Source organism: Dendropsophus ebraccatus, unplaced genomic scaffold, assembly GCF_027789765.1.
Source record: "Dendropsophus ebraccatus isolate aDenEbr1 unplaced genomic scaffold, aDenEbr1.pat pat_scaffold_841_ctg1, whole genome shotgun sequence".
Classification (NCBI taxonomy): Eukaryota; Metazoa; Chordata; class Amphibia; order Anura; family Hylidae; genus Dendropsophus; species Dendropsophus ebraccatus.
In genome coordinates, this window is record NW_027210441.1 from 45,902 (window position 1) to 70,501 (window position 24,600).

The 24,600-nt window shown below is 52.2% G+C and overlaps 1 protein-coding gene across 1 annotated transcript; it reads left to right on the forward strand.

Annotated features, from left to right (window-relative positions):
- Window positions 1-347: 347 nt before the first annotated feature.
- Window positions 348-24,174, forward strand: LOC138780527 (TNF receptor-associated factor 2-like; the record flags this gene model as incomplete). The annotated part of the gene is made up of 6 exons (XM_069956713.1): window positions 348-560; window positions 9,460-9,541; window positions 18,251-18,349; window positions 23,707-23,835; window positions 23,937-24,008; window positions 24,118-24,174. Coding segments are annotated over exons 1-6 (633 nt in total), but the record flags the coding sequence as incomplete, so codon positions are not given.
- Between the last annotated feature and the right edge of the window lie 426 nt (window positions 24,175-24,600).

Consider the following 24,600-nt stretch of genomic DNA (forward strand, 5'->3'; position numbering starts at 1 on the left):
CCACCCGCACCACCACACCTGACCAGGAGAGGAATCAGCTGTCACCTCCCCTCCCCCAGCCTGACATGGCTGATACCAGAGAGTAATAGATTGTATATACCTGTCCTACAGTCACCTACCCCCCCAACCTGACATGGCTGATACCAGAGAGTAATAGCTTGCATATAGCTGGTGTGCATGCTGTGTTGCAGTGTATGCTGGGAGCTGTCTGGTTCCTCCCCTCACACCTCAGTGACATTAAGAAATGACCTGAGTGATTGTCTTCCTGTTGGGGAATTCCCTGGGCCGGTGATGTCATCAGGGGATACCCACAGCATTTCCCATCACATAAAGCCTGAGCTGGTGCAGGTAGCAGTAAGATGAGAGATGGCAGAGACAAGGAGCGGCCCTGGCTTGGCCCCTCTGGACAACCACCTGGTGTTTGGATATCCCGTCCACATCTGTGACCACGTCCCCGACAACAAGTATCTGTGCTGCTACTGCAACAACATCTTGAAGGCGGCGCAGCAGACACTGTGCGGACACCGCTACTGCTCCGCCTGCCTCACCTGGATCCTCAGGTCAGTAACATACACGTGGTGGGGGTCTACGGGCCCCTAACATCCCCAACACCTCTGCTATAGGACTGATACACTGTAACAATGCTGTGCCCCCCACCCCCCAGACTGATACACTGTATTATAGTGGTGCCCCCCCCAGACTGATACACTGTATTATAGTGGTGCCCCACCCCCCAGACTGATACACTGTATTATATAGTGGTGCCCCCACCCCCAGACTGATACACTGTATTATATAGTGGTGCCCCCACCCCCCAGACTGATACACTGTATTATAGTGGTGCCCCCCCCAGACTGATACACTGTATTATATAGTGGTGCCCCCCCCCCAGACTGATACACTGTATTATATAGTGGTGCCCCCCCCAGACTGATACACTGTATTATAGTGGTGCCCCACCCCACCAGACTGATACACTGTATTATATAGTGGTGCCCCCACCCCCCCCAGACTGATACACTGTATTATAGTTGGTGCCCCACCCAGACTGATACACTGTATTATATAGTGGTGCCCCCACCCCCCAGAACTGATACACTGTATTATAGTGGTGCCCCCCCCAGACTGATACACTGTATTATATAGTGGTGCCCCCCCCAGACTGATACACTGTATTATATAGTGGTGCCCCCACCCCCAGACTGATACACTGTATTATATAGTGGTGCCCCCACCCCCCAGACTGATACACTGTATTATAGTGGTGCCCCCCACCCCCAGACTGATACACTGTATTATAGTGGTGCCCCCACCCCCCAGACTGATACACTGTATTATATAGTGGTGCCCCCCCCCCCCGACTGATACACTGTATTATATAGTGGTGCCCCCCCCCCCCCCAGACTGATACACTGTATTATATAGTGGTGCCCCCCCCCCCCCGACTGATACACTGTATTATAGTGGTGCCCCCCCCAGACTGATACACTGTATTATAGTGGTGCCCCCCCCAGACTGATACACTGTATTATAGTGGTGCCCCACCCCACCAGACTGATACACTGTATTATATAGTGGTGCCCCCACCCCCCCCAGACTGATACACTGTATTATAGTGGTGCCCCCCCCCCAGACTGATACACTGTATTATAGTGGTGCCCCCACCCCCCCAGACTGATACACTGTATTATAGTGGTGCCCCCACCCAGACTGATACACTGTATTATAGTGGTGCCCCACCCCCCCCAGACTGATACACTGTATTATAGTGGTGCCCCCCCCCCAGACTGATACACTGTATTATAGTGGTGCCCCCACCCAGACTGATACACTGTATTATAGTGGTGCCCCCCACCCCCCCAGACTGATACACTGTATTATAGTGGTGCCCCCCCCCCAGACTGATACACTGTATTATAGTGGAGCCCCCCCCCCCAGACTGATACACTGTATTATAGCGGTGCCCCCCACCCCCCCGACTGATACACTGTATTATATAGTGGTGCCCCCCACCCCCCCGACTGATACACTGTATTATAGTGGAGCCCCCCCCCCCCAGACTGATACATTGTATTATAGCGGTGCCCCCCACCCCCCAGACTGATACACTGTATTATTAAATGTACCCTGGGCCCCGGGCAGTCCACCCAACCTGGCCCCCCCCCAGTCAATTCGCCCACATTATAATCTGCTACTGCGCCCCCCCCCCCCCCCCCCCCCCCACTGTCCCCAATAAACACTGCCTGCCTCCCCTCCCTGCTGGCCCCAATTAACATAATGTTTGGTCCCTTGCTGCTACCCCCAGTAAGCATTGCCCACCCCACCTCCACTGCCCCCAATAAACATATTGTCACCTCACCTGGTCCTCTGATGTTGCCCCCCCCAAGGTCACAGCAGCACAGAGGATGTCAGGAGAGGAGGGTGCTGATCTTATAGGAGAGGTCCGAGCAGCACAGAGGATGTCAGGAGAAGAGGGTGCTGATCTATAGGGGAGGTCACAGCAGCACAGAGGATGTCAGGAGAGGAGGGTGCTGATCTATAGGAGAGGTCCGAGCAGCACAGAGGATGTCAGGAGAGGAGGGGGCTGATCCTATAGGAGGTCACAGCGCCCAGCAGCACAGAGGATGTCAGGAGAGGAGGGTGCTGATCTATAGGGGAGGTCCCAGCAGCACAGAGGATGTCAGGAGAGGAGGGTGCTGGTCTTATAGGGGAGGTCACAGCGCCCAGCAGCACAGAGGATGTCAGGAGAGGAGGGTGCTGATCTATAGGGGAGGTCCCAGCAGCACAGAGGATGTCAGGAGAGGAGGGTGCTGATCCTATAGGAGATTGCCCCAGATCCCAGGACTGAAAACCTTACAAGGGGGACTAAGTCCGTTCATAAAGAGACACAGACAAGGTTGCAATCTAAATGCTATAATCTCCGTAGTTTTATTGCCAGCAGTGGAGGTGCAATGGAAACAGGTACAAAATAACATAAACAGTCAAATAAAAACCTGCTGGTCTGAGCACTACCTAAACAGTGTTAGTTCCCTCACTAGCACTATAGCAAACAAACACAAAACTTTGCAGGAGACACAGGTACCTTCTGTGTGCAGCTCAGCAGACAAACACTTTTCCTTGTGTAGCAGCCCCCCCCATCCAGCTGACTAGCGGGCTCTATATAGGCTGGACAAACTGTGGCCTGGAACATGGGGAGTAGTCACCCACCCAACACTGACTACTCCCAGTAAGAACCGTCCCGGATCAGCTGTCTACAAACAGCTCTACTAACTATAAAAAGGTGTCAACCACTTACTGCAGCTAACACAGCTGAATTATCGGTTCTTACTTTACCAAGGCCCGATACCTCGGTAACATGTATGTAGAGAACCTGGCGGGAATATATACCCCATTATATACCTTCCCAGCTGCTGTCTTACACCCTTTATAGATGGTCCCCCTCTTTCCCCTTTATAGATGGTCCCCCTCTTTCCCCCCTCTATAGATGGTCCCCCTCTTTCCCCCCTTTATAGATGGTCCCCCTCTTTCCCCCCTTTATAGATGGTCCCCCTCTTTCCCCCTTTATAGATGGTCCCCCTCTTTCCCCCTTTATAGATGGTCCCCCTCTTTCCCCCTTTATAGATGGTCCCCCTCTTTCCCCCCTTTATAGATGGTCCCCCTCTTTCCCCTTTATAGATGGTCCCCCTCTTTCCCCCTCTATAGATGGTCCCCCTCTTTCCCCCCTCTATAGATGGTCCCCCTCTTTCCCCCCTTATAGATGGTCCCCCTCTTTCCCCCCTCTATAGATGGTCCCCCTCTCCCCCCTCCCTCTATAGATGGTCCCCCTCTTTCCCCCCTCTATAGATGGTCCCCCTCTTTCCCCCCTTATAGATGGTCCCCCTCTTTCCCCCCTCTATAGATGGTCCCCCTCTCCCCCCTCCCTCTATAGATGGTCCTCCTCTTCTCCCCTTTATAGATGGTCCCCTCTTTCCCCCTCTATAGATGGTCCCCCTCTTTCCCCCTCTATAGATGGTCCCCCTCTTTCCCCCTTTATAGATGGTCCCCCTCTTTCCCTCCTCTATAGATGGTCCCCCTCTTTCCTCCCTCTATAGATGGTCCCCCTCTTTCCCCCCTCTATAGATGGTTCCCCTCTCCCCCCTCCCTTTATAGATGGTCCCCCTCTTTCCCCTCCCTCTATAGATGGTCCCCCTCTTTCCCCCTCTATAGATGGTCCCCCTCTTTCCCCCCTCTATAGATGTTCCCCCTCTTTCCCCCCTCTATAGATGGTCCCCCTCTTTCCCCCTCTATAGATGGTCCCCCTCTTTCCCCCTCTATAGATGGTCCCCCTCTTTCCCCCCTTATAGATGGTCCCCCTCTCCCCCCTCCCTCTATAGATGGTCCCCCTCTTTCCCCCTCTATAGATGGTCCCCCTCTTTCCCCCTCTATAGATGGTCCCCCTCTTTCCCCCCTCTATAGATGGTCCCCCCTCTTTCCCCCTCTATAGATGGTCCCCCTCTTCTCCCCTTTATAGATGGTCCCCCTCTTTCCCCCCTCTATAGATGGTCCCCCTCTTCTCCCCTTTATAGATGGTCCCCCTCTTTCCCCCCTCTATAGATGGTCCTCCTCTCCCCCCTCCCTTTATAGATGGTCCCCCTCTTTCCCCCTCTATAGATGGTCCCCCTCTTTCCCCCTCTATAGATGTTCCCCCTCTCCCCCCTCCCTCTATAGATGGTCCCCCTCTTTCCCCCTCTATAGATGGTCCCCCTCTTTCCCCCCTCTATAGATGGTCCCCCTCTTTCCCCCTCTATAGATGGTCCCCCTCTTTCCCCCTCTATAGATGGTCCCCCTCTTTCCCCCTCTATAGATGGTCCCCCTCTTTCCCCCTCTATAGATGGTCCCCCCTCTTTCCCCCCTTATAGATGGTCCCCCTCTTTCCCCCCTCTATAGATGGTCCCCCTCTCCCCCCTCCCTCTATAGATGGTCCCCCTCTTTCCCCCTCTATAGATGGTCCCCCTCTTTCCCCCCTCTAGTGATGGTCCCCCTCTTTCCCCCCTTTATAGATGGTCCCCCTCTTTCCCCCCTCTATAGATGGTCCCCCTCTTTCCCCCTCTATAGATGGTCCCCCTCTTTCCCCCCTTATAGATGGTCCCCCTCTTTCCCCCCTCTATAGATGGTCCCCCTCTCCCCCCTCCCTCTATAGATGGTCCCCCTCTTTCCCCCTCTATAGATGGTCCCCCTCTTTCCCCCCTCTAGTTATGGTCCCCCTCTTTCCCCCCTTTATAGATGGTCCCCCTCTTTCCCCCCTCTATAGATGGTCCCCCTCTTTCCCCCTCTATAGTGTCCCTCTTCCCCCTCTATAGATGGTCCCCCTCTTTCCCCCTCTATAGATGGTCCCCCTCTTTCCCCCCTCTATAGATGGTCCCCCTCTTTCCCCCTCTATAGATGGTCCCCCTCTTTCCCCCCTCTATAGATGGTCCCCCTCTTTCCCCCCTCTATAGATGGTCCCCCTCTTCTCCCCCTCTATAGATGGTCCTCCTCTTCTCCCCTTTATAGATGGTCCCCCTCTTTCCCCCCTCTATAGATGGTCCCTCTTCCCCCTCTATAGATGGTCCCCCTCTTCCCCCCTCTATAGATGGTCCTCCTCTCCCCCCTCCTTTATAGATGGTCCCCTCTCGATTTCCCCCTCTATAGATGTTCCCCCCTCTCCCCCCTCCCTCTATAGATGGTCCCCCTCTTTCCCCCTCTATAGATGGTCCCCCTCTTTCCCCCCTCTATAGATGTTCCCCCTCTTTCCCCCCTCTATAGATGGTCCCCCTCTCCCCCCTCCTCTATAGATGGTCCCCCTCTATAGATGGTCCTCCTCTTCTCCCCTTTATAGATGGTCCCCCTCTTCCCCCCTCTATAGATGGTCCCCCTCTTCTCCCCTTTATAGATGGTCCCCCTCTTTCCCCCCTCTATAGATGGTCCCCCTCTTTCCCCCCTCTATAGATGTTCCCCCTCTTCCCCCCCTCTTATAGATGGTCCCCCTCTTTCCCCCTCTATAGATGGTCCCCCTCTTTCCCCCTCTATAGATGGTCCCCCTCTTTCCCCCCTCTATAGATGGTCCCCCTCTTTCCCCCTCTATAGATGGTCCCCCTCTTTCCCCCCTCTAGTGATGGTCCCCCTCTTTCCCCCCCTTTATAGATGGTCCCCCTCTTTCCCCCCTCTATAGATGGTCCCCCTCTTTCCCCCTCTATAGATGGTCCCCCTCTTTCCCCCCTCTATAGATGGTTCCCCCTCTCCCCCCTCCCTCTATAGATGGTCCCCCTCTTTCCCCCTCTATAGATGGTCCCCCTCTTTCCCCTCTATAGATGGTCCCCCTCTTTCCCCCTCTATAGATGGTCCCCCTCTTTCCCCCTCTATAGATGGTCCCCCTCTTTCCCCCTCTATAGATGGTCCCCCTCTTTCCCCCTTATAGATGGTCCCCCTCTCCCCCCTCCCTCTATAGATGGTCCCCCTCTTTCCCCCTTTATAGATGGTCCCCCTCTTTCCCCCTCTATAGATGGTCCCCCTCTTTCCCCCTCTATAGATGGTCCCCCTCTTTCCCCCCTCTATAGATGGTCCCCCTCTTTCCCCCCTCTATAGATGGTCCCCCTCTTCTCCCCTTTATAGATGGTCCCCCTCTTTCCCCCCTCTATAGATGGTCCCCCTCTTTCCCCCCTCTATAGATGGTCCTCCTCTCCCCCCTCCCTTTATAGATGGTCCCCTCTCTTTCCCCCTCTATAGATGTTCCCCCTCTCCCCCCTCCCTCTATAGATGGTCCCCCTCTTTCCCCCTCTATAGATGGTCCCCCTCTTTCCCCCTCTATAGATGGTCCCCCTCTTTCCCCCTCTATAGATGGTCCCCCTCTTTCCCCCCCTCTATAGATGGTCCCCCTCTTTCCCCCCTCTATAGATGGTCCCCCTCTCCCCCCTCCCTCTATAGATGGTCCCCCTCTTTCCCCCTCTATAGATGGTCCCCCTCTTTCCCCCCTCTATAGATGGTCCCCCTCTATCCCCCTCTATAGATGGTCCCCCTCTCCCCCCTCCCTCTATAGATGGTCCCCCTCTTCCCCCTCTATAGATGGTCCCCCTCTTTCCCCCCTCTATAGATGGTCCCCCTCTTTCCCCCCTCTATAGATGGTCCCCCTCTTTCCCCCTCTATAGATGGTCCCCCTCTTTCCCCCCTCTATAGATGGTTCCCCTCTTTCCCCCCCTCTATAGATGGTCCCCCTCTTTCCCCCCTCTATAGATGGTCCCCCTCTTTCCCCCCTCTATAGATGGTCCCCCTCTTTCCCCCCTCTATAGATGGTCCCCCTCTTTCCCCCCCTCTATAGATGGTCCCCCTCTTTCCCCCCTCTATAGATGGTCCCCCTCTTTCCCCCCTTTATAGATGGTCCCCCTCTTCCCCCCTTATAGATGGTCCCCCTCTTCTCCCTTTATAGATGCCCCCCCCCCCAGTCAGTAAATAACACAAAAATAACAAAATACATCTCACCTACCCTGCGTTCCCCCGTCGATCCTCTCTCCTTCTGCAGTCTCTGGCTGATGCGCGGCTGCTGGGGGTGTCCCGTCCTCTCCCGGGCAGGGCGCGCATCACACAGCTCCTAGTGCCGCCTGGGCCCTGACTTCCGGTACGTGCGCTCCCAGTACCGGAAGTCAGGGCCCCAGGCGGCACTAGGAGCTGTGTGATGCGTGCGCTGCCAGGGAGAGGACCGGACACCCCCAGCAGCCGCGCATCAGCCGGAGACTCTTGTGACCGCAAGCGAAACAATGCTTGCGGTCACAAGAGTGCAGTGGCGGGGGGAAGGGGGCCTCCCGGGCGGCATTATAATGTGGGCGGCGTGGCATGGGCCCCCCCGGAGCCTCGGGCCCCGGGCGGCCGCCCAAGCCGCCTACATTATAATCCGCCATTGCCCCCACCCCCCAGACTGATACACTGTATTATAGTGGTGCCCCCCCCCCCCAGACTGATACACTGTATTATAGTGGTGCCCCCCCCCAGACTGATACACTGTATTATAGTGGTGCCCCCCCCCAGACTGATACACTGTATTATAGTGGTGCCCCCCCCCAGACTGATACACTGTATTATAGTGGTGCCCCCCAGACTGATACACTGTATTTTAGTGGTGCACCCCCAGACTGATACACTGTATTATAGTGGTGCCCCCCCCCCCCCGACTGATACACTGTATTATAGTGGTGCCCCCCCCCCGACTGATACACTGTATTATAGTGGTGCCCCCCCTCCCCCCAAAAAGCTCCAACATAGCACTGACTTGGCCGGAGCCCTGCACAGAGAAGGGGAAATTATGTAAGAGAACAGCTGACTGACCTCTATAGAGATCACACTGGCCTCCACAGCCTCCCCCCCTTCCAGATCACACTGGCCTCCACAGCCTCCCCCCCTTCCAGATCACACTGGCCTCCACAGCCTCCCCCCCTTCCAGATCACACTGGCCTCCACAGCCCCCCCCCCTTCCAGATCACACTGGCCTCCACAGCCCCCCCCCCCCTTCCACATCACACTGGCCTCCACAGCCCCCCCCCTTCCAGATCACACTGGCCTCCACAGCCCCCCCCCCTTCCAGATCACACTGGCCTCCACAGCCCCCCCCTTCCAGATCACACTAGCCCCCACAGCCCCCCCCCCTTCCAGATCACACTGGCCTCCACAGCCCCCCCCCTTCCAGATCACACTGGCCTCCACAGCCTCCCCCCCTTCCAGATCACACTGGCCTCCACAGCCCCCCCCTTCCAGATCACACTAGCCCCCACAGCCCCCCCCCTTCCAGATCACACTGGCCTCCACAGCCCCCCCCCTTCCAGATCACACTGGCCTCCACAGCCCCCCCCCTTCCAGATCACACTGGCCTCCACAGCCCCCCCCCTTCCAGATCACACTGGCCTCCACAGCCCCCCCCCCCCTTCCAGATCACACTGGCCTCCACAGCCCCCCCCCCTTCCAGATCACACTAGCCCCCACAGCCCCCCCCTTCCAGATCACACTGGCCTCCACCGCCCCCCCCCCCCCTTCCAGATCACACTGGCCTCCACAGCCCCCCCCCTTCCAGATCACACTGGCCTCCACAGCCCCCCCCCTTCCAGATCACACTGGCCTCCACAGCCCCCCCCCCCCCCTTCCAGACCACACTGGCCTCCACAGCCCCCCCCCCCCCCTTCCAGATCACACTGGCCTCCACAGCCCCCCCCCCCCCTTCCAGATCGCACTGGCCTCCACAGCCCCCCCCCCCCTTCCAGATTGCACTGGCCTCCACAGCCCCCCCCCCCCCCCCTTCCAGATCACACTGGCCTCCACAGCCCCCCCCCCCCCCCCTTCCAGATCACACTGGCCTCCACAGCCAAATGTACAAACACATGCTGACAGCCCTGCAGATGATGGGTGGTGGACTCTTGGCGGTCACGTGACGATGGGTGACGTTCTTTATTTCCTGCTTAGAAGCCGTAAGTCTCCCATCTGCCCCAAGTGTGCGGAGGACCCCAGCTCCCTGACCGAGGACAGCTACCTCAATGAAGACAAGGTAGGCTCCCAGAAGCCAGCAGCCACAGCAGCACAGAGGATGTCAGGCCCTGTCTAATAAATGAATAACACTATACAGGGGCCCTGGTGTAACAGGCCCAAGTATACCCCAGCCCACACTATACCTGGGATTAAATGGCCTAGGCTAGATTATACCCCGGGTGTATTTTGACCTAGGCTAGATTATACCCCGGGTGTATTTTGGCCTAGGCTAGATTATCCCCCGGGTGTATTTTGGCCTAGGCTAGATTATCCCGTGGGTGTATTTTGGCCTAGGCTAGATTATACCCTGGGTGTATTTTGGCCTAGGCTAGATTATACCCTGGGTGTATTTTGGCCTAGGCTAGATTATACCCTGGGTGTATTTTGGCCTAGGCTAGATTATACCCTGGGTGTATTTTGGCCTAGGCTAGATTATACCCCGGGTGTATTTTGGCCTAGGCTAGATTATCCCCCGGGTGTATCTTGGCCTAGGCTAGATTATACCCCGGGTGTATTTTGGCCTAGGCTAGATTATCCCCCGGGTGTATTTTGGCCTAGGCTAGATTATCCCCCGGGTGTATTTTGGCCTAGGCTAGATTATCCCCCGGGTGTATTTTGGCCTAGGCTAGATTATACCCTGGGTGTATTTTGGCCTAGGCTAGATTATCCCCCGGGTGTATTTTGGCCTAGGCTAGATTATACCCTGGGTGTATTTTGGCCTAGGCTAGATTATCCCCCGGGTGTATTTTGGCCTAGGCTAGATTATCCCCCGGGTGTATTTTGGCCTAGGCTAGATTATCCCCCGGGTGTATTTTGGCCTAGGCTAGATTACACCCCGGGTGTATTTTTATCCCCCTCAGGCCATATTCTCCCCCCATGATATCAGCATTTTCAGCACGTTATTGGGATTTGGCTTGGTCTGTGAGATACGGGAGAAGCTGCTGACAGAATCCTACAAATCTAAACACATCGGGGGGATTTATCATTGCCTTTGCACTATTTTTGTTTTTTTGGTTAATAAGGAGATTTTGTAACTTCATACACATCTGTGCAGGACTTAAGGGTTTTGTGCTATTTTACATCAGTTTCCACTGCCTGTACCTTCTTTCAATGTTTGCACGCGGTAGGGGGGATTGTTCTATTAATGTAGCAGCCGTGGCACTTACCTTCTCCCGTGCCGTCTCCCCCAGTTTGGGCCCCTCTCTTCTCTCTGGGTTCCAGGCGTCTCCAGTGCATTGTGCTGTCTCCTCCTGCATGGTCCGGCGCTCGCGTCCCCGTCTCAAAGATGTGTTCGAGAAGCCAGCTCAAGCCTCACCTGTGGAGACCGCCCTCCTCAATCTACACGAGGGAAACTCCTCTGTCCGCGAGTATGTGGTACAGATCCGCACTTTGGCCACCGAGCTAGACTAGAATAATGCTGCCCTAGTTGCCGCCTTCAAGAAGGGCCTCTTCAGTCGTGTGAAGGATGTGCTTTCCAGCCAAGACCCATCCTCGCTAAATGACTTGATCTACTTGGCCACTCGGATCAATATCTGGTTCTCTGAGCGAAAGGAGGAGCTTCGGCAAAAATGCCTGCTACATTGTCCTCGCTATGTGTTGGAGGTGGAGAGAGTTTGTCTGTCATCAGAGGAAAGAACTTGTCGTCGGGAGAAGAATCTGTGCCTCTATTGTGCCAGCCCCGACCACTTCCGCCTGAGATGTGTGCAGCGCTTCGGAAACTCCCGTACCTAGGTCCGGTAGTAGAGGCCTCCCTAGATGTGAATGCATCCTCTCCACGCTTATTTCTGCCAGTCTCCATCTTGACTCCTTCTGGACAGTGATTCCAGTCAACTGCCTTCCTTGATTCTGGTTCTGCTGGCTGCTTCATCGCGGCATCCTTGGTCCAGAAGTGGCAACTTCCAGTGGTTCGACTTCCCAGACTGCTGTCCATCTCCTCGGTCACCGGTAAGTCTCTCAGTGAAGCCATTCAGTACCAGACCGAACCGGTGACTCTTCTAGTGGGGTGCCACATTCTGAGAGAATTGCCTGCTACGTTCTGTCCAGCTCCTCTTCTGACATTCTGTTGGGTCTTCCTTGGCTGCAACTCCATGCCCCAAGTTTAGACTTGCAATCCCTGGATATCTTGCATTGGGGTCCGGATTGCCTCAACTGCTGTCTAAAAGACCCCTCAGATCTGGCCTCCTTCGTTGCCAGACTCCCCCCAAGCCATCGCCTGGCCTTCCAGCCAAATACCAAGACCTGGCAGACGTGTTCTCTGAAAAGGAGGCCGACACTCTGCCACCTTATCGGCCATACGATTGCACAATTGACCTTCTTCAGGGTATGTGCCTCCCTGTGGAAGGGTGTATCCACTTTTAGTTCCGGAGACTGAAGCCATGGCCACTTACATCAAGGAGAACCTGCAGGAGGGCTTCATCCATAAGTCCTCCTCACCCACTGGAGCAGGGGTTTTTTTTTGTCCAGAAGGAAGGAGCCCTTTGGCCTTGTATCGACCGAGGCCTGAACAAGGTTACGGTGAAGAATTGGTACCCCCTACAACTAATCGCAGAGTTGTTCAACCATCTTTGCGGAGTCCAGATCTCAGTGGAGCCTACAACTTAATCAGGATATGTAAGGGCGACGAATGGAAGACTGCCTTCAACACCAGAGATGGGCACTACAAGTATCTGGTCATGCCTTTTGGCCTTTGTAATGCCCCAGCGGTCTTCCATTAGTTTGCCAACGATATATTCTAGGATCTACTCTATGTTTGTGTCATTGTGTACTTGGATGACATCCTGATCTACTCCTGTCCCGTCCAGATCCCGCCAGGCCATTTTCGTTGGAAGTGGATGCTTCTTCTGTGGGTGCTGGAGTTGTTCTCACTCAGGACTCTTCAGGCAAGACGAGGACCTGTGGCTTTTTCTCTAAGAAGGAGGGGCTGATGTGTTGTGGAGGCCCCCGCTGAGACCCCGCTCCCCCTCCCCCTCCAGTGTGTCACATGGAAGATTGTGGGAATCCCCAGGACTCTGTGACTGTGGGGGCCCCCACTGCTGGAATCTCCCTAATACTCTGACGTGGTCCTCTTTCCTGAGAGGTCCTCTTTCCTGAGAGGCCGATGCTCTCTCATGAGCTTCGGAAGAGGACACTCCTCGCCACATTATACCACCAGAACATTTGATGCCAGTCGCCACCTCTATTCTTCAAAATGTTCCTTCCGAGAAGACCTATATTCACCCTGCACTCCAAAGGAGAAGATCACTCTTCTTTGATCGCCCATAAGTCCGGGCAGCTGATCTCCCATCACTACTGTTGGTGGCATCTATCAAAGGACTTTAAAGACTTTGTGGCTTCCTGTGCCCAAAACAAGTCCCCTCCTCAAAAAACAGCCGTCCTACTCCAGCCTTTGCCGATTCCAAACCATCCTTGGACACACATAGCCTTTGTTACCAATCTTCCTCCCTCTCAAGGTAACACTGTCATCTGGGTGGTTACAGATTGGTTCTCCAAAATGTCCCACTTTGTACCTCTTCCTTGTTTACCCTCTGGTCCTCGTCTGGCTGGCCTCGTCTTCCAGCATGTTTTCCGTTTGCACAGCCTGTCTCAACATATTGTCTCGGACAGGGGGCCTAATTTTGTCTCCAGGTTTTGGCATATTTTTTGTTCCCAACTCCAGGTCAAGTTGGAGATCTCCTTGGCCTATCACCCTGAGACCAACAGGCAAGTAGAGAGAGTCAAACAGCTTCTGGGGAACGATCTCTGCCTGTCCTGCCCTTGCTTTGTTGGAGCCTATGCATGCTTCCCTTAGCGTGTGGTCCCAAGTCTCCGTTGTTCCTGCCCGTGGTTCCTGCTACCTGCAGTTCTAACCATGAGCCCTGCTGTGTTCCTGCTGCCTGCGGTTTCTGCCGTGAGTCCTGCTGTGTTCCCATGTGCCCCAGTGTCTCCAGCTGCACCTTGCCCACCGCCGTTAGCAAGCCTAGCCAGGGGTAGTGACCTGGGAGTCACCTGCCGCGGCAAGCCTTACGGCGGGCACTGGTGAAGACCAGCGGCCCCTTAGCCTCTGCTCCCTGGTGCTGCTAACGCTATCGCTAGTGGTGGTTCAGTGGATCCATGACTCCAGTCGTTATAATTAACTAGTTTTTATTAGATTTATCATGTGCAAATTTTTTTTTTTTTTTGTTCAAAATCCTCCCCTAGCATAGCTGTGTAGCCAAGCTGTTTTAGGCTGGGTTCACACTGTGATTTTGCAGTGCTTTTTTTTTTTTTTTACCCATAAGTTTTTTTGCAAAACGGATGAAAAAAAGGAAGCATGAGTGTGCCTCTGTTTTGATCAGTTTTTCCATCAACTTCCATAATAAAAAATGGATCAAAATGCAGCGTACACAAAAACATGGTTGACTGTGTTTTTCTGTATGTTAAAAAAAGCGTTTTGATTTGTTTTTCAATCCGTTTTTCTTTGTTTGCAAAAAAGGATGACAAAAAAACGGACTTTCAAAAATGTGAGATGCATCAAGGCATTTGCGTCTAATGATGATTTTTGCACAACTGTAAAATTTTGCATAGCCCATAAAAACCTCCTCCTGCTCAAAAAAATTGTGCAGATGATGCAGTGAGGGGACAGCGCCACCTACTGTCAGTACAATGTAACCTGATGGGACAGCGCCACCTACTGTCAGTATAATGTAAGCTGATGGGACAGCGCCACCTACTGTCAGTATAATGTAAGCTGATGGGACAGCGCCACCTACTGTCAGTATAATGTACCTGATGGACAGCGCCACCTACTGTCAGTACAATGTAAGCTGATGGGACAGCGCCCCCTACTGTCAGTGCAATGTAACCTGATGGGACAGCGCCACCTACTGTCAGTACAATGTAAGCCGATGGGACAGCGCCACCTACTGTCAGTATAATGTAAGCCGATGGGACAGCGCCACCTACTGTCAGTGCAATGTAACCTGATGGGACAGCGCCACCTACTGTCAGTATAATGTAAGCCGATGGGACAGCGCCACCTACTGTCAGTATAATGTAAGCCGATGGGACAGCGCCATCTACTGTCAGTGCAATGTAAGCTGATGGGACAGCGCCACCTACTGTCACTGCAATGTAAGCCGATGGGACAGCGCCACCTACTGTCAGTGCCAGGGGCGTAACTAGAAATGGCTGGGCCCCATAGCAAACCTTTGATTGGGGCCCCCCCTACCCCAAATCCACCCCCACCCCTGACCGACCACTACGCCATCAACACACCCAGATCTACACAGGTTCTGTACTCCATATAAATTACAGTGCAGTTACATCAGGTGACTCACAGGGGACGTCTTCTCTGATCGGAGTTCTTCCCTTTTCATCATCTTCTCCATCTGTCCTGGGCCGTTATGAGAACTTCTCCGAGCCACGAATCCACAGAATCTGCCAGACAGACATATTAGGCTCCTCACACTGACACCATCCTCATCTGTATACAAACTGCACATCTGTAATGGCCCCTTTGTACCCTCTTTCAGTGAGTAGCCCTGACTCCTTGTATAGGAACATATATATATCCCTTATAGTATATGCCCCCCTCTGTGTAGACAGCTTATAGATTGCCCCTTGTTCAGTGCTCCGTATAGATGGCCCCATGTGCATCACCTATATCAGGGGTAGGGAACCTCGACTCTCCAGCTGTTGCAAAACTACAACTCCCATCATGCCTGGACAGCTAAAGCTGTAGTTTTGCAACAGCTGGAGAGCCGAGATTACTTCTGTGTAGTCCTCTTAGAGATGACCCTGTATGTTGTCCAGCCCCCATAAAGCCCCCTTATGATGTCCAGCCCCCCCCCCCCGTATAGCTTCCAGTGTTGTCCATCCCCATCCCATATAGCCCCCAGTGTTGTGCATCCCCAGCCCCCATATAGCCCCCAGTATTGTGCATCCTCAGCCCCCATATAGCCCCCAGTATTGTGCATCCTCAGCCCCCACATAGCCCCCAGTATTGTGCATCCCCTTCCCCACATAGCCCCCAGTGTTGTGCATCCCCAGCCCCCATATAGCCCCCAGTGTTGTGCATCCTCAGCCCCCACATAGCCCCCAGTATTGTGCATCCCCTCCCCCACATAGCCCCCAGTATTGTGCATCCCCTCCCCCACATAGCCCCCAGTATTGTGCATCCCCAGCCCCCACATAGCCCCCAGTATTGTGCATCCCCATCCCCCACATAGCCCCCAGTATTGTGCATCCTCAGCCCCCATATAGCCCCCAGTATTGTGCATCCCCAGCCCCCACATAGCCCCCAGTATTGTGCATCCCCAGCCCCCATATAGCCCCCAGTATTGTGCATCCCCTCCCCCACATAGCCCCCAGTATTGTGCATCCCCTCCCCCACATAGCCCCCAGTATTGTGCATCTCCTTCCCCACATAGCCCCCAGTATTGTGCATCCTCAGCCCCCACATAGCCCCCAGTGTTGTGCATCCTCAGCCCCCATATAGCCCCCAGTGTTCCCCTCTGATAAAAATAAACAAAATACAACTCACCTAACCACACGCTCCCCCGTCGGTCGCCGGTCTCCTCTTCTCCCTTGCTCCGACTAATAAGCCGCTCCCTGCTGAAGTCCCAGGCAGCGCCATCACTGAGCTCAGGCTGCGCCCCGGTGGCTGGGACTTCCTGTACAGGGAACGCAAACCGGAAGTCCCAGCCGCCGCGGCGCTCAATGATGGCGCTGCCCGGGACTTCGGCAGGGAGCTGCACATCGGGCGGGGGCCGGGCGGAAACTCTTGTGATCGCAAGCAAAACGCTTCTTGCGGTCACAAGAGTGATTGACAGCGCGGGAAGCCTATGGTTTCTCGCGCTGTCAATCACGACACTTAACACCCGGGAGGCCCGCTCGGCCCCCGGGTGCTTCAGACAGTCAGCTCTGGGGGGCCCAGGCCACGGGCCCCCTGGTGCCAGGGGCCCCGTAGCGGCCGCTACGGCTGCTACGGCGGTAGGTCCGCCCCTGGTCAGTGCAATGTAAGCCGATGGGACAGCGCCACCTACTGTCAGTATAATGTAACCTGATGGGACAGCGCCACCTACTGTCAGTATAATGTAAGCTGATTGGACAGCGCCCCCTACTGTCAGTGCAATGTAAGCTGATGGGACAGCGCCACCTACTGTCAGTACAATGTAAGCTGATGGGACAGCGCCACCTACTGTCAGTATAATGTAAGCTGATGGGACAGCGCCACCTACTGTCAGTATAATGTAACCTGATGGGACAGCGCCACCTACTGTCAGTACAATGTAAGCCGATGGGACAGCGCCATCTACTGTCAGTACAATGTAAGCTGATGGGACAGCGCCACCTATAGTCAGTATAATGTAAGCTGATGGGACAGCGCCACCTACTGTCAGTATAATGTAAGCTGATGGGACAGCGCCACCTACTGTCAGTATAATGTAAGCTGATGGGACAGCGCCACCTACTGTCAGTGCAATGTAAGCTGATGGGACAGCGCCACCTACTGTCAGTACAATGTAAGCCGATGGGACAGCGCCATCTACTGTCAGTACAATGTAAGCTGATGGGACAGCGCCACCTATAGTCAGTATAATGTAACCTGATGGGACAGCGCCACCTACTGTCAGTATAATGTAAGCTGATGGGACAGCGCCACCTACTGTCAGTGCAATGTAAGCTGATGGGACAGCGCCACCTACTGTGAGTACAATGTAAGCTGATGGGACAGCGCCACCTACTGTCAGTACAATGTAAGCTGATGGGACAGCGCCACCTACTGTCAGTACAATGTAAGCTGATGGGACAGCGCCACCTACTGTCAGTGCAATGTAAGCTGATGGGACAGCGCCACCTACTGTCAGTGCAATGTAACCTGATGGGACAGCGCCACCTACTGTCAGTATAATGTAACCTGATGGGACAGCGCCATCTACTGTCAGTATAATGTAAGCTGATGGGACAGCGCCACCTACTGTCAGTATAATGTAAACACTGTACTATATATCCCAATAAGAGGAAGCAGCTGTGTCTGTGCACTTTTTAAGAAATTAAGAGATAATTGTATCACTTCACTGGTTCTCTCACTTTATGTCCTGGAGGGATATATTCTGGCCTAGGCTATGTTACACCCCGGGGTATAGTCTGGCCTAGTCTATGTTACACCCCAGGGTATAGTCTGGCCTAGGCTATGTTACACCCCGGGGTATCGTTTGGCCTAGGCTATGTTACACCCCCGGGGTATAGTCTGGCCTAGGCTATGTTACACCCCCGGGGTATAGTCTGGCCTAGGCTATGTTACACCCCCGGGGTATAGTCTGGCCTAGGCTATGTTACACCCCCGGGGTATTGTCTGGCCTAGGCCAATCTATAGCCGGGTATAATCTGGAAGGGGGTTAATCTGGCCTGCTACACTGGGGGAGCATAGAAGGGGCCTCAGTTCAAGGTAGTAGGGGACCTGGAGGAGCGTAGCAGGTGAATCAGCATTCAGCGCTCTATGTCCCTCAGATTGACGGCTCCTGATGGAGGACAGGAATGGGAGAATCCTGAAAGCACAAGAGCTGACAATCTAAAGCCACAGAGATTGAGAAGGAAAGAGGACCACGTCAGAGTATTAGGGAGATTCCAGCAGTGGGGGCCCCCACAGTCACAGAGTCCTGGGGATTCCCACAATCTTCCATGTGACACACTGGAGGGGGGAGGGGGAGCGGGGTCTCAGCGGGGGCCTCCACAACCCATCAGCCCCTCCTTCTGCTTTCTATTTTAGGCTTTTAGTGACTCGGCCATTAATAAGGAAATCTCAGAATTAAGTGTTCACTGCGCAACAGCGGGGTGCAGGTGGAGCGGGGTGCTGAGAGAGTACGAGGTAAGTACAGAGATCAGCGCTGACATCACAGCCTAACCATTACTAGAGATCCGTGACATCACTGAGAATACAGCCTATCCATCACTAGAGATCAGTGACATCACTGAGAATACAGCCTATCCATCACTAGAGATCAGCAGTGGCATCACTGAGAATACAGCCTATCCATCACTAGAGATCAGGGCAGTGACATCACTGAGAATACAGCCTATCCATCACTAGAGATCAGTGACATCACTGAGAATACAGCCTCTCCATCACTAGAGATCAGTGACATCACTGAGAATACAGTCTATCCATCACTAGAGATCAGTGACATCACTGAGAATACAGCCTATCCATCACTTGAGATCAGTGACATCACTGAGAATACAGCCTATCCATCACTAGAGATCAGTGACATCACTGAGAATACAGCCTATCCATCACTAGAGATCAGTGACATCACTGATAATACAGCCTATCCATCACTAGAGATCAGTGACATCACTGAGAATACAGCCTATCCATCACTTGAGATCAGTGACATCACTGAGAATACAGCCTATCCATCACTAGAGATCAGTGACATCACTGAGAATACAGCCTATCCATCACTAGAGATCAGTGACATCACTGAGAATACAGCCTATCCATCACTAGAGATCAGCAGTGGCATCACTGAGAATACAGCCTATCCATCACTAGAGATCAGCAGTGACATCACTGAGAATACAGCCTATCCATCACTAGAGATCAGTGACATCACTGAGAATACAGCCTATCCATCACTAGAGATCAGTGACATCACTGAGAATACAGCCTATCCATCACTAGGGATCAGTGACATCACTGAGAATACAGTCTATCCATCACTAGAGATCAGTGACATCACTGAGAATACAGCCTATCCATCACTAGAGATCAGTGACATCACTGAGAATACAGCCTATCCATCACTAGAGATCAGCAGTGACATCACTGAGAATACAGCCTATCCATCACTAGAGATCAGTGACATCACTGAGAATACAGCCTCTCCATCACTAGAGATCAGTGACATCACTGAGAATACAGCCTATCCATCACTAGAGATCAGTGACATCACTGAGAATACAGCCTATCCATCACTAGAGATCAGTGACATCACTGAGAATACAGCCTATCCATCACTAGAGATCAGTGACATCACTGAGAATACAGCCTATCCATCACTTGAGATCAGTGACATCACTGAGAATACAGCCTATCCATCACTAGAGATCAGTGACATCACTGAGAATACAGCCTATCCATCACTAGAGATCAGCGGTGACATCACTGAGAATACAGCCTATCCATCACTAGAGATCAGTGACATCACTGAGAATACAGCCTATCCATCACTAGAGATCAGTGACATCACTGAGAATACAGCCTATACATCACTAGAGATCAGCGGTGACATCACTGAGAATACAGCCTATCCATTACTAGAGATCAGTGACATCACTGAGAATACAGCCTATCCATCACTAGAGATCAGCGGTGATATCACTGAGAATACAGCCTATCCATCACTAGAGATCAGCGGTGACATCACTGAGAATACAGCCTATCCATTACTAGAGATCAGTGACATCACTGAGAATACAGCCTATCCATCACTAGAGATCAGCAGTGACATCACTGAGAATACAGCCTATCCATCACTAGAGATCAGCAGTGACATCACTGAGAATACAACCTATCCATCACTAGAGATCAGTGACATCACTGAGAATACAGCCTATCCATCACTAGAGATCAGCGGTGACATCACTGAGAATACAGCCTATCCATCACTAGAGATCAGCGGTGACATCACTGAGAATACAGCCTATCCATCACTAGAGATCAGCGGTGACATCACTGAGAATACAGCCTATCCATCACTAGAGATCAGTGACATCACTGAGAATACAGCCTATCCATCACTAGAGATCAGTGACATCACTGAGAATACAGCCTATCCATCACTAGAGATCAGTGACATCACTGAGAATACAGCCTATCCATCACTAGAGATCAGCGGTGACATCACTGAGAATACAGCCTATCCATCACTAGAGATCAGTGACATCACTGAGAATACAGCCTATCCATCACTAGAGATCAGTGACATCACTGAGAATACAGCCTATCCATCACTAGAGATCAGTGACATCACTGAGAATACAGCCTATCCATCACTAGAGATCAGCAGTGACATCACTGAGAATACAGCCTATCCATCACTAGAGATCAGTGACATCACTGAGAATACAGCCTATCCATCACTAGAGATCAGCGGTGACATCACTGGGAATACAGCCTATCCATCACTAGAGATCAGTGACATCACTGAGAATACAGCCTATCCATCACTAGAGATCAGTGACATCACTGAGAATACAGCCTATCCATCACTAGAGATCAGTGACATCACTGAGAATACAGCCTATCCATCACTAGAGATCAGCAGTGACATCACTGAGAATACAGCCTATCCATTACTAGGAATCAGCAGTGACATCACTGAGAATACAGCCTATCCATCACTAGAGATCAGCGGTGACATCACTGAGAATACAACCTATCCATCACTAGAGATCAGTGACATCACTGAGAATACAGCCTATCCATCACTAGAGATCAGCAGAGACATCACTGAGAATACAGCCTATCCATCACTAGAGATCAGAGACATCACTGAGAATACAGCCTATCCATCACTAGAGATCAGCAGTGACATCACTGAGAATACAGCCTATCCATTACTAGGGATCAGCAGTGACATCACTGAGAATACAGCCTATCCATCACTAGAGATCAGCGGTGACATCACTGAGAATACAACCTATCCATCACTAGAGATCAGTGACATCACTGAGAATACAGCCTATCCATCACTAGAGATCAGCAGGGACATCACTGAGAATACAGCCTATCCATCACTAGAGATCAGTGACATCACTGAGAATACAGCCTATCCATCACTAGAGATCAGCAGTGACATCACTGAGAATACAGCCTATCCATTACTAGGGATCAGCAGTGACATCACTGAGAATACAGCCTATCCATCACTAGAGATCAGCGGTGACATCACTGAGAATACAACCTATCCATCACTAGAGATCAGTGACATCACTGAGAATACAACCTATCCATCACTAGGGATCAGTGACGTCACTGAGAATACAGCCTATCCATCACTAGAGATCAGTGACATCACTGAGAATACAGCCTATCCATCACTAGAGATCAGCAGTGACATCACTGAGAATACAGCCTATCCATCACTAGAGATCAGCAGTGACATCACTGAGAATACAGCCTATCCATTACTAGGGATCAGCAGTGACATCACTGAGAATACAGCCTATCCATCACTAGAGATCAGCGGTGACATCACTGAGAATACAACCTATCCATCACTAGAGATCAGTGACACCACTGAGAATACAGCCTATCCATCACTAGAGATCAGCAGTGACATCACTGAGAATACAGCCTATCCATCACTGAGAATACAGCCTATCCATCACTAGAGATCAGCAGTGACATCACTGAGAATACAGCCTATCCATTACTAGGGATCAGCAGTGACATCACTGAGAATACAGCCTATCCATCACTAGAGATCAGCGGTGACATCACTGAGAATACAACCTATCCATCACTAGAGATCAGTGACATCACTGAGAATACAACCTATCCATCACTAGGGATCAGTGACGTCACTGAGAATACAGCCTATCCATCACTAGAGATCAGCGGTGACATCACTGAGAATACAGCCTATCACTAGAGATCAGCGGTGAAATCACTGAGAATACAGCCTATCCATCACTAGAGATCAGTGACATCACTGAGAATACAGCCTATCCATCACTAGAGATCAGCGGTGACATCACTGAGAATACAGCCTATCCATCACTAGAGATCAGCGGTGACATCACTGAGAATACAGCCTATCACTAGAGATCAGCGGTGAAATCACTGAGAATACAGCCTATCCATCACTAGAGATCAGTGACATCACTGAGAATACAGCCTATCCATCACTAGAGATCAGCGGTGACATCACTGAGAATACAGCCTATCACTAGAGATCAGCGGTGAAATCACTGAGAATACAGCCTATCACTAGAGATCAGTGACATCACTGAGAATATAGCCTATCCATCACTAGAGATCAGCGGTGACATCACTGAGAATACAGCCTATCCATCACTAGGGATCAGTGACATCACTGAGAATACAGCCTATCCATCACTAGAGATCAGCGGTGACATCACTGAGAATACAGCCTATCCATCACTAGAGATCAGCGGTGACATCACTGAGAATACAATCTATCCATCACTAGAGATCAGTGACATCACTGAGAATACAGCCTATCCATCACTAGAGATCAGTGACATCACTGAGAATACAGCCTATCCATCACTAGAGATCAGTGACATCACTGAGAATACAGCCTATCCATCACTAGAGATCAGCGGTGACATCACTGAGAATACAGCCTATCCATCACTAGAGATCAGCGGTGACATCACTGAGAATACAGCCTATCCATCACTAGAGATCAGCGGTGACATCACTGAGAATACAGCCTATCACTAGAGATCAGCGGTGAAATCACTGAGAATACAGCCTATCACTAGAGATCAGTGACATCACTGAGAATATAGCCTATCCATCACTAGAGATCAGCGGTGACATCACTGAGAATACAGCCTATCCATCACTAGGGATCAGTGACATCACTGAGAATACAGCCTATCCATCACTAGAGATCAGTGACATCACTGAGAATACAGCCTATCCATCACTAGAGATCAGCGGTGACATCACTGAGAATACAGCCTATCCATCACTAGAGATCAGTGACATCACTGAGAATACAGCCTATCCATCACTAGAGATCAGTGACATCACTGAGAATACAGCCTATCCATCACTAGAGATCAGCGGTGACATCACTGAGAATACAGCCTATCCATCACTAGGGATTAGTGACATCACTGATAATACAGCCTATCCATCACTAGAGATCAGTGACATCACTGAGAATACAGCCTATCCATCACTAGAGATCAGTGACATCACTGAGAATACAGCCTATCCATCACTAGAGATCAGCGGTGACATCACTGAGAATACAGCCTATCCATCACTAGAGATCAGCAGTGACATCACTGAGAATACAGCCTATCCATCACTAGAGATCAGTGACATCACTGAGAATACAGCCTATCCATCACTAGAGATCAGCAGTGACATCACTGAGAATACAGCCTATCCATCACTAGAGATCATCAGTGATATGGAGCCCCTCCCCCGGCTGCTCTCTGATCTTCTCTCTATGGCAGGGTCACCAGGTGGGCTGTGGTGCAGAGGTGCGGGGGAGGGATCTGGCCGACCACCTAGACCATGAATGCCCCAATAACAGGGCGCCGCCTCCCAGATGTTCCCAGAGGATCTCCAGGGAGCAGAGTCTGGTAAGATGGAGCCCTCTAAGCACTGTGTGACTACAAGCCCCAGCCTGCCCCTGGCTGGCAGCTGGTGCTTTACCCTGCAGCATCTCTTTCTCTCCCTCCAGAAACACAGCTGTGAGAGTGCCATCCCCAAGGAGCCAAGATCCCGAGAACCACATCTTCCAGCTAAAGGCAAAGTAAGTCAGGTCCAGAAGGGGGTTAACATAGAGTGAGGCAGGCGCAGGGTTAATCCCACCCCCCACCCCAACCTGTGGATAAGAAGCTATTGTTCTCTGTTATCTACAGGACCCCCAGAAGAGCAGCCAGCACTGCCACTTCACTTCTGTGGGCTGCACCTACCGGGTAAGTGGGAACAGCATCCTCTGTGCTGCTGTGGAGCTGATCCTGCATTATGGTCCACAGACCAGCTGCCAAGCAGGGTCCCAGCAGCACGGAGTATGTCAGGAGAGGAGGGGGCTGACCTATAGGGGAGGTCACAGCAGCACAGAGAATGTCAGGAGAGGAGGGGGCTGATCTTATAGGGGAGGACACAGCAGCACAGAGGATGTCAGGAGAGGAGTGGGCTGATACTATAGGGGAGGTCCCAGCAGCACAGAGGATGTCAGGAGAGGAGGGGGCTGATCTTATAGGAGAGGTCCCAGCAGCACAGAGGATGTCAGGAGAGGAGGGGGCTGATACTATAGGGGAGGTCCCAGCAGCACAGAGGATGTCAGGAGAGGAGGGGGCTGATACTATAGGGGAGGACACAGCAGCACAGAGGATGTCAGG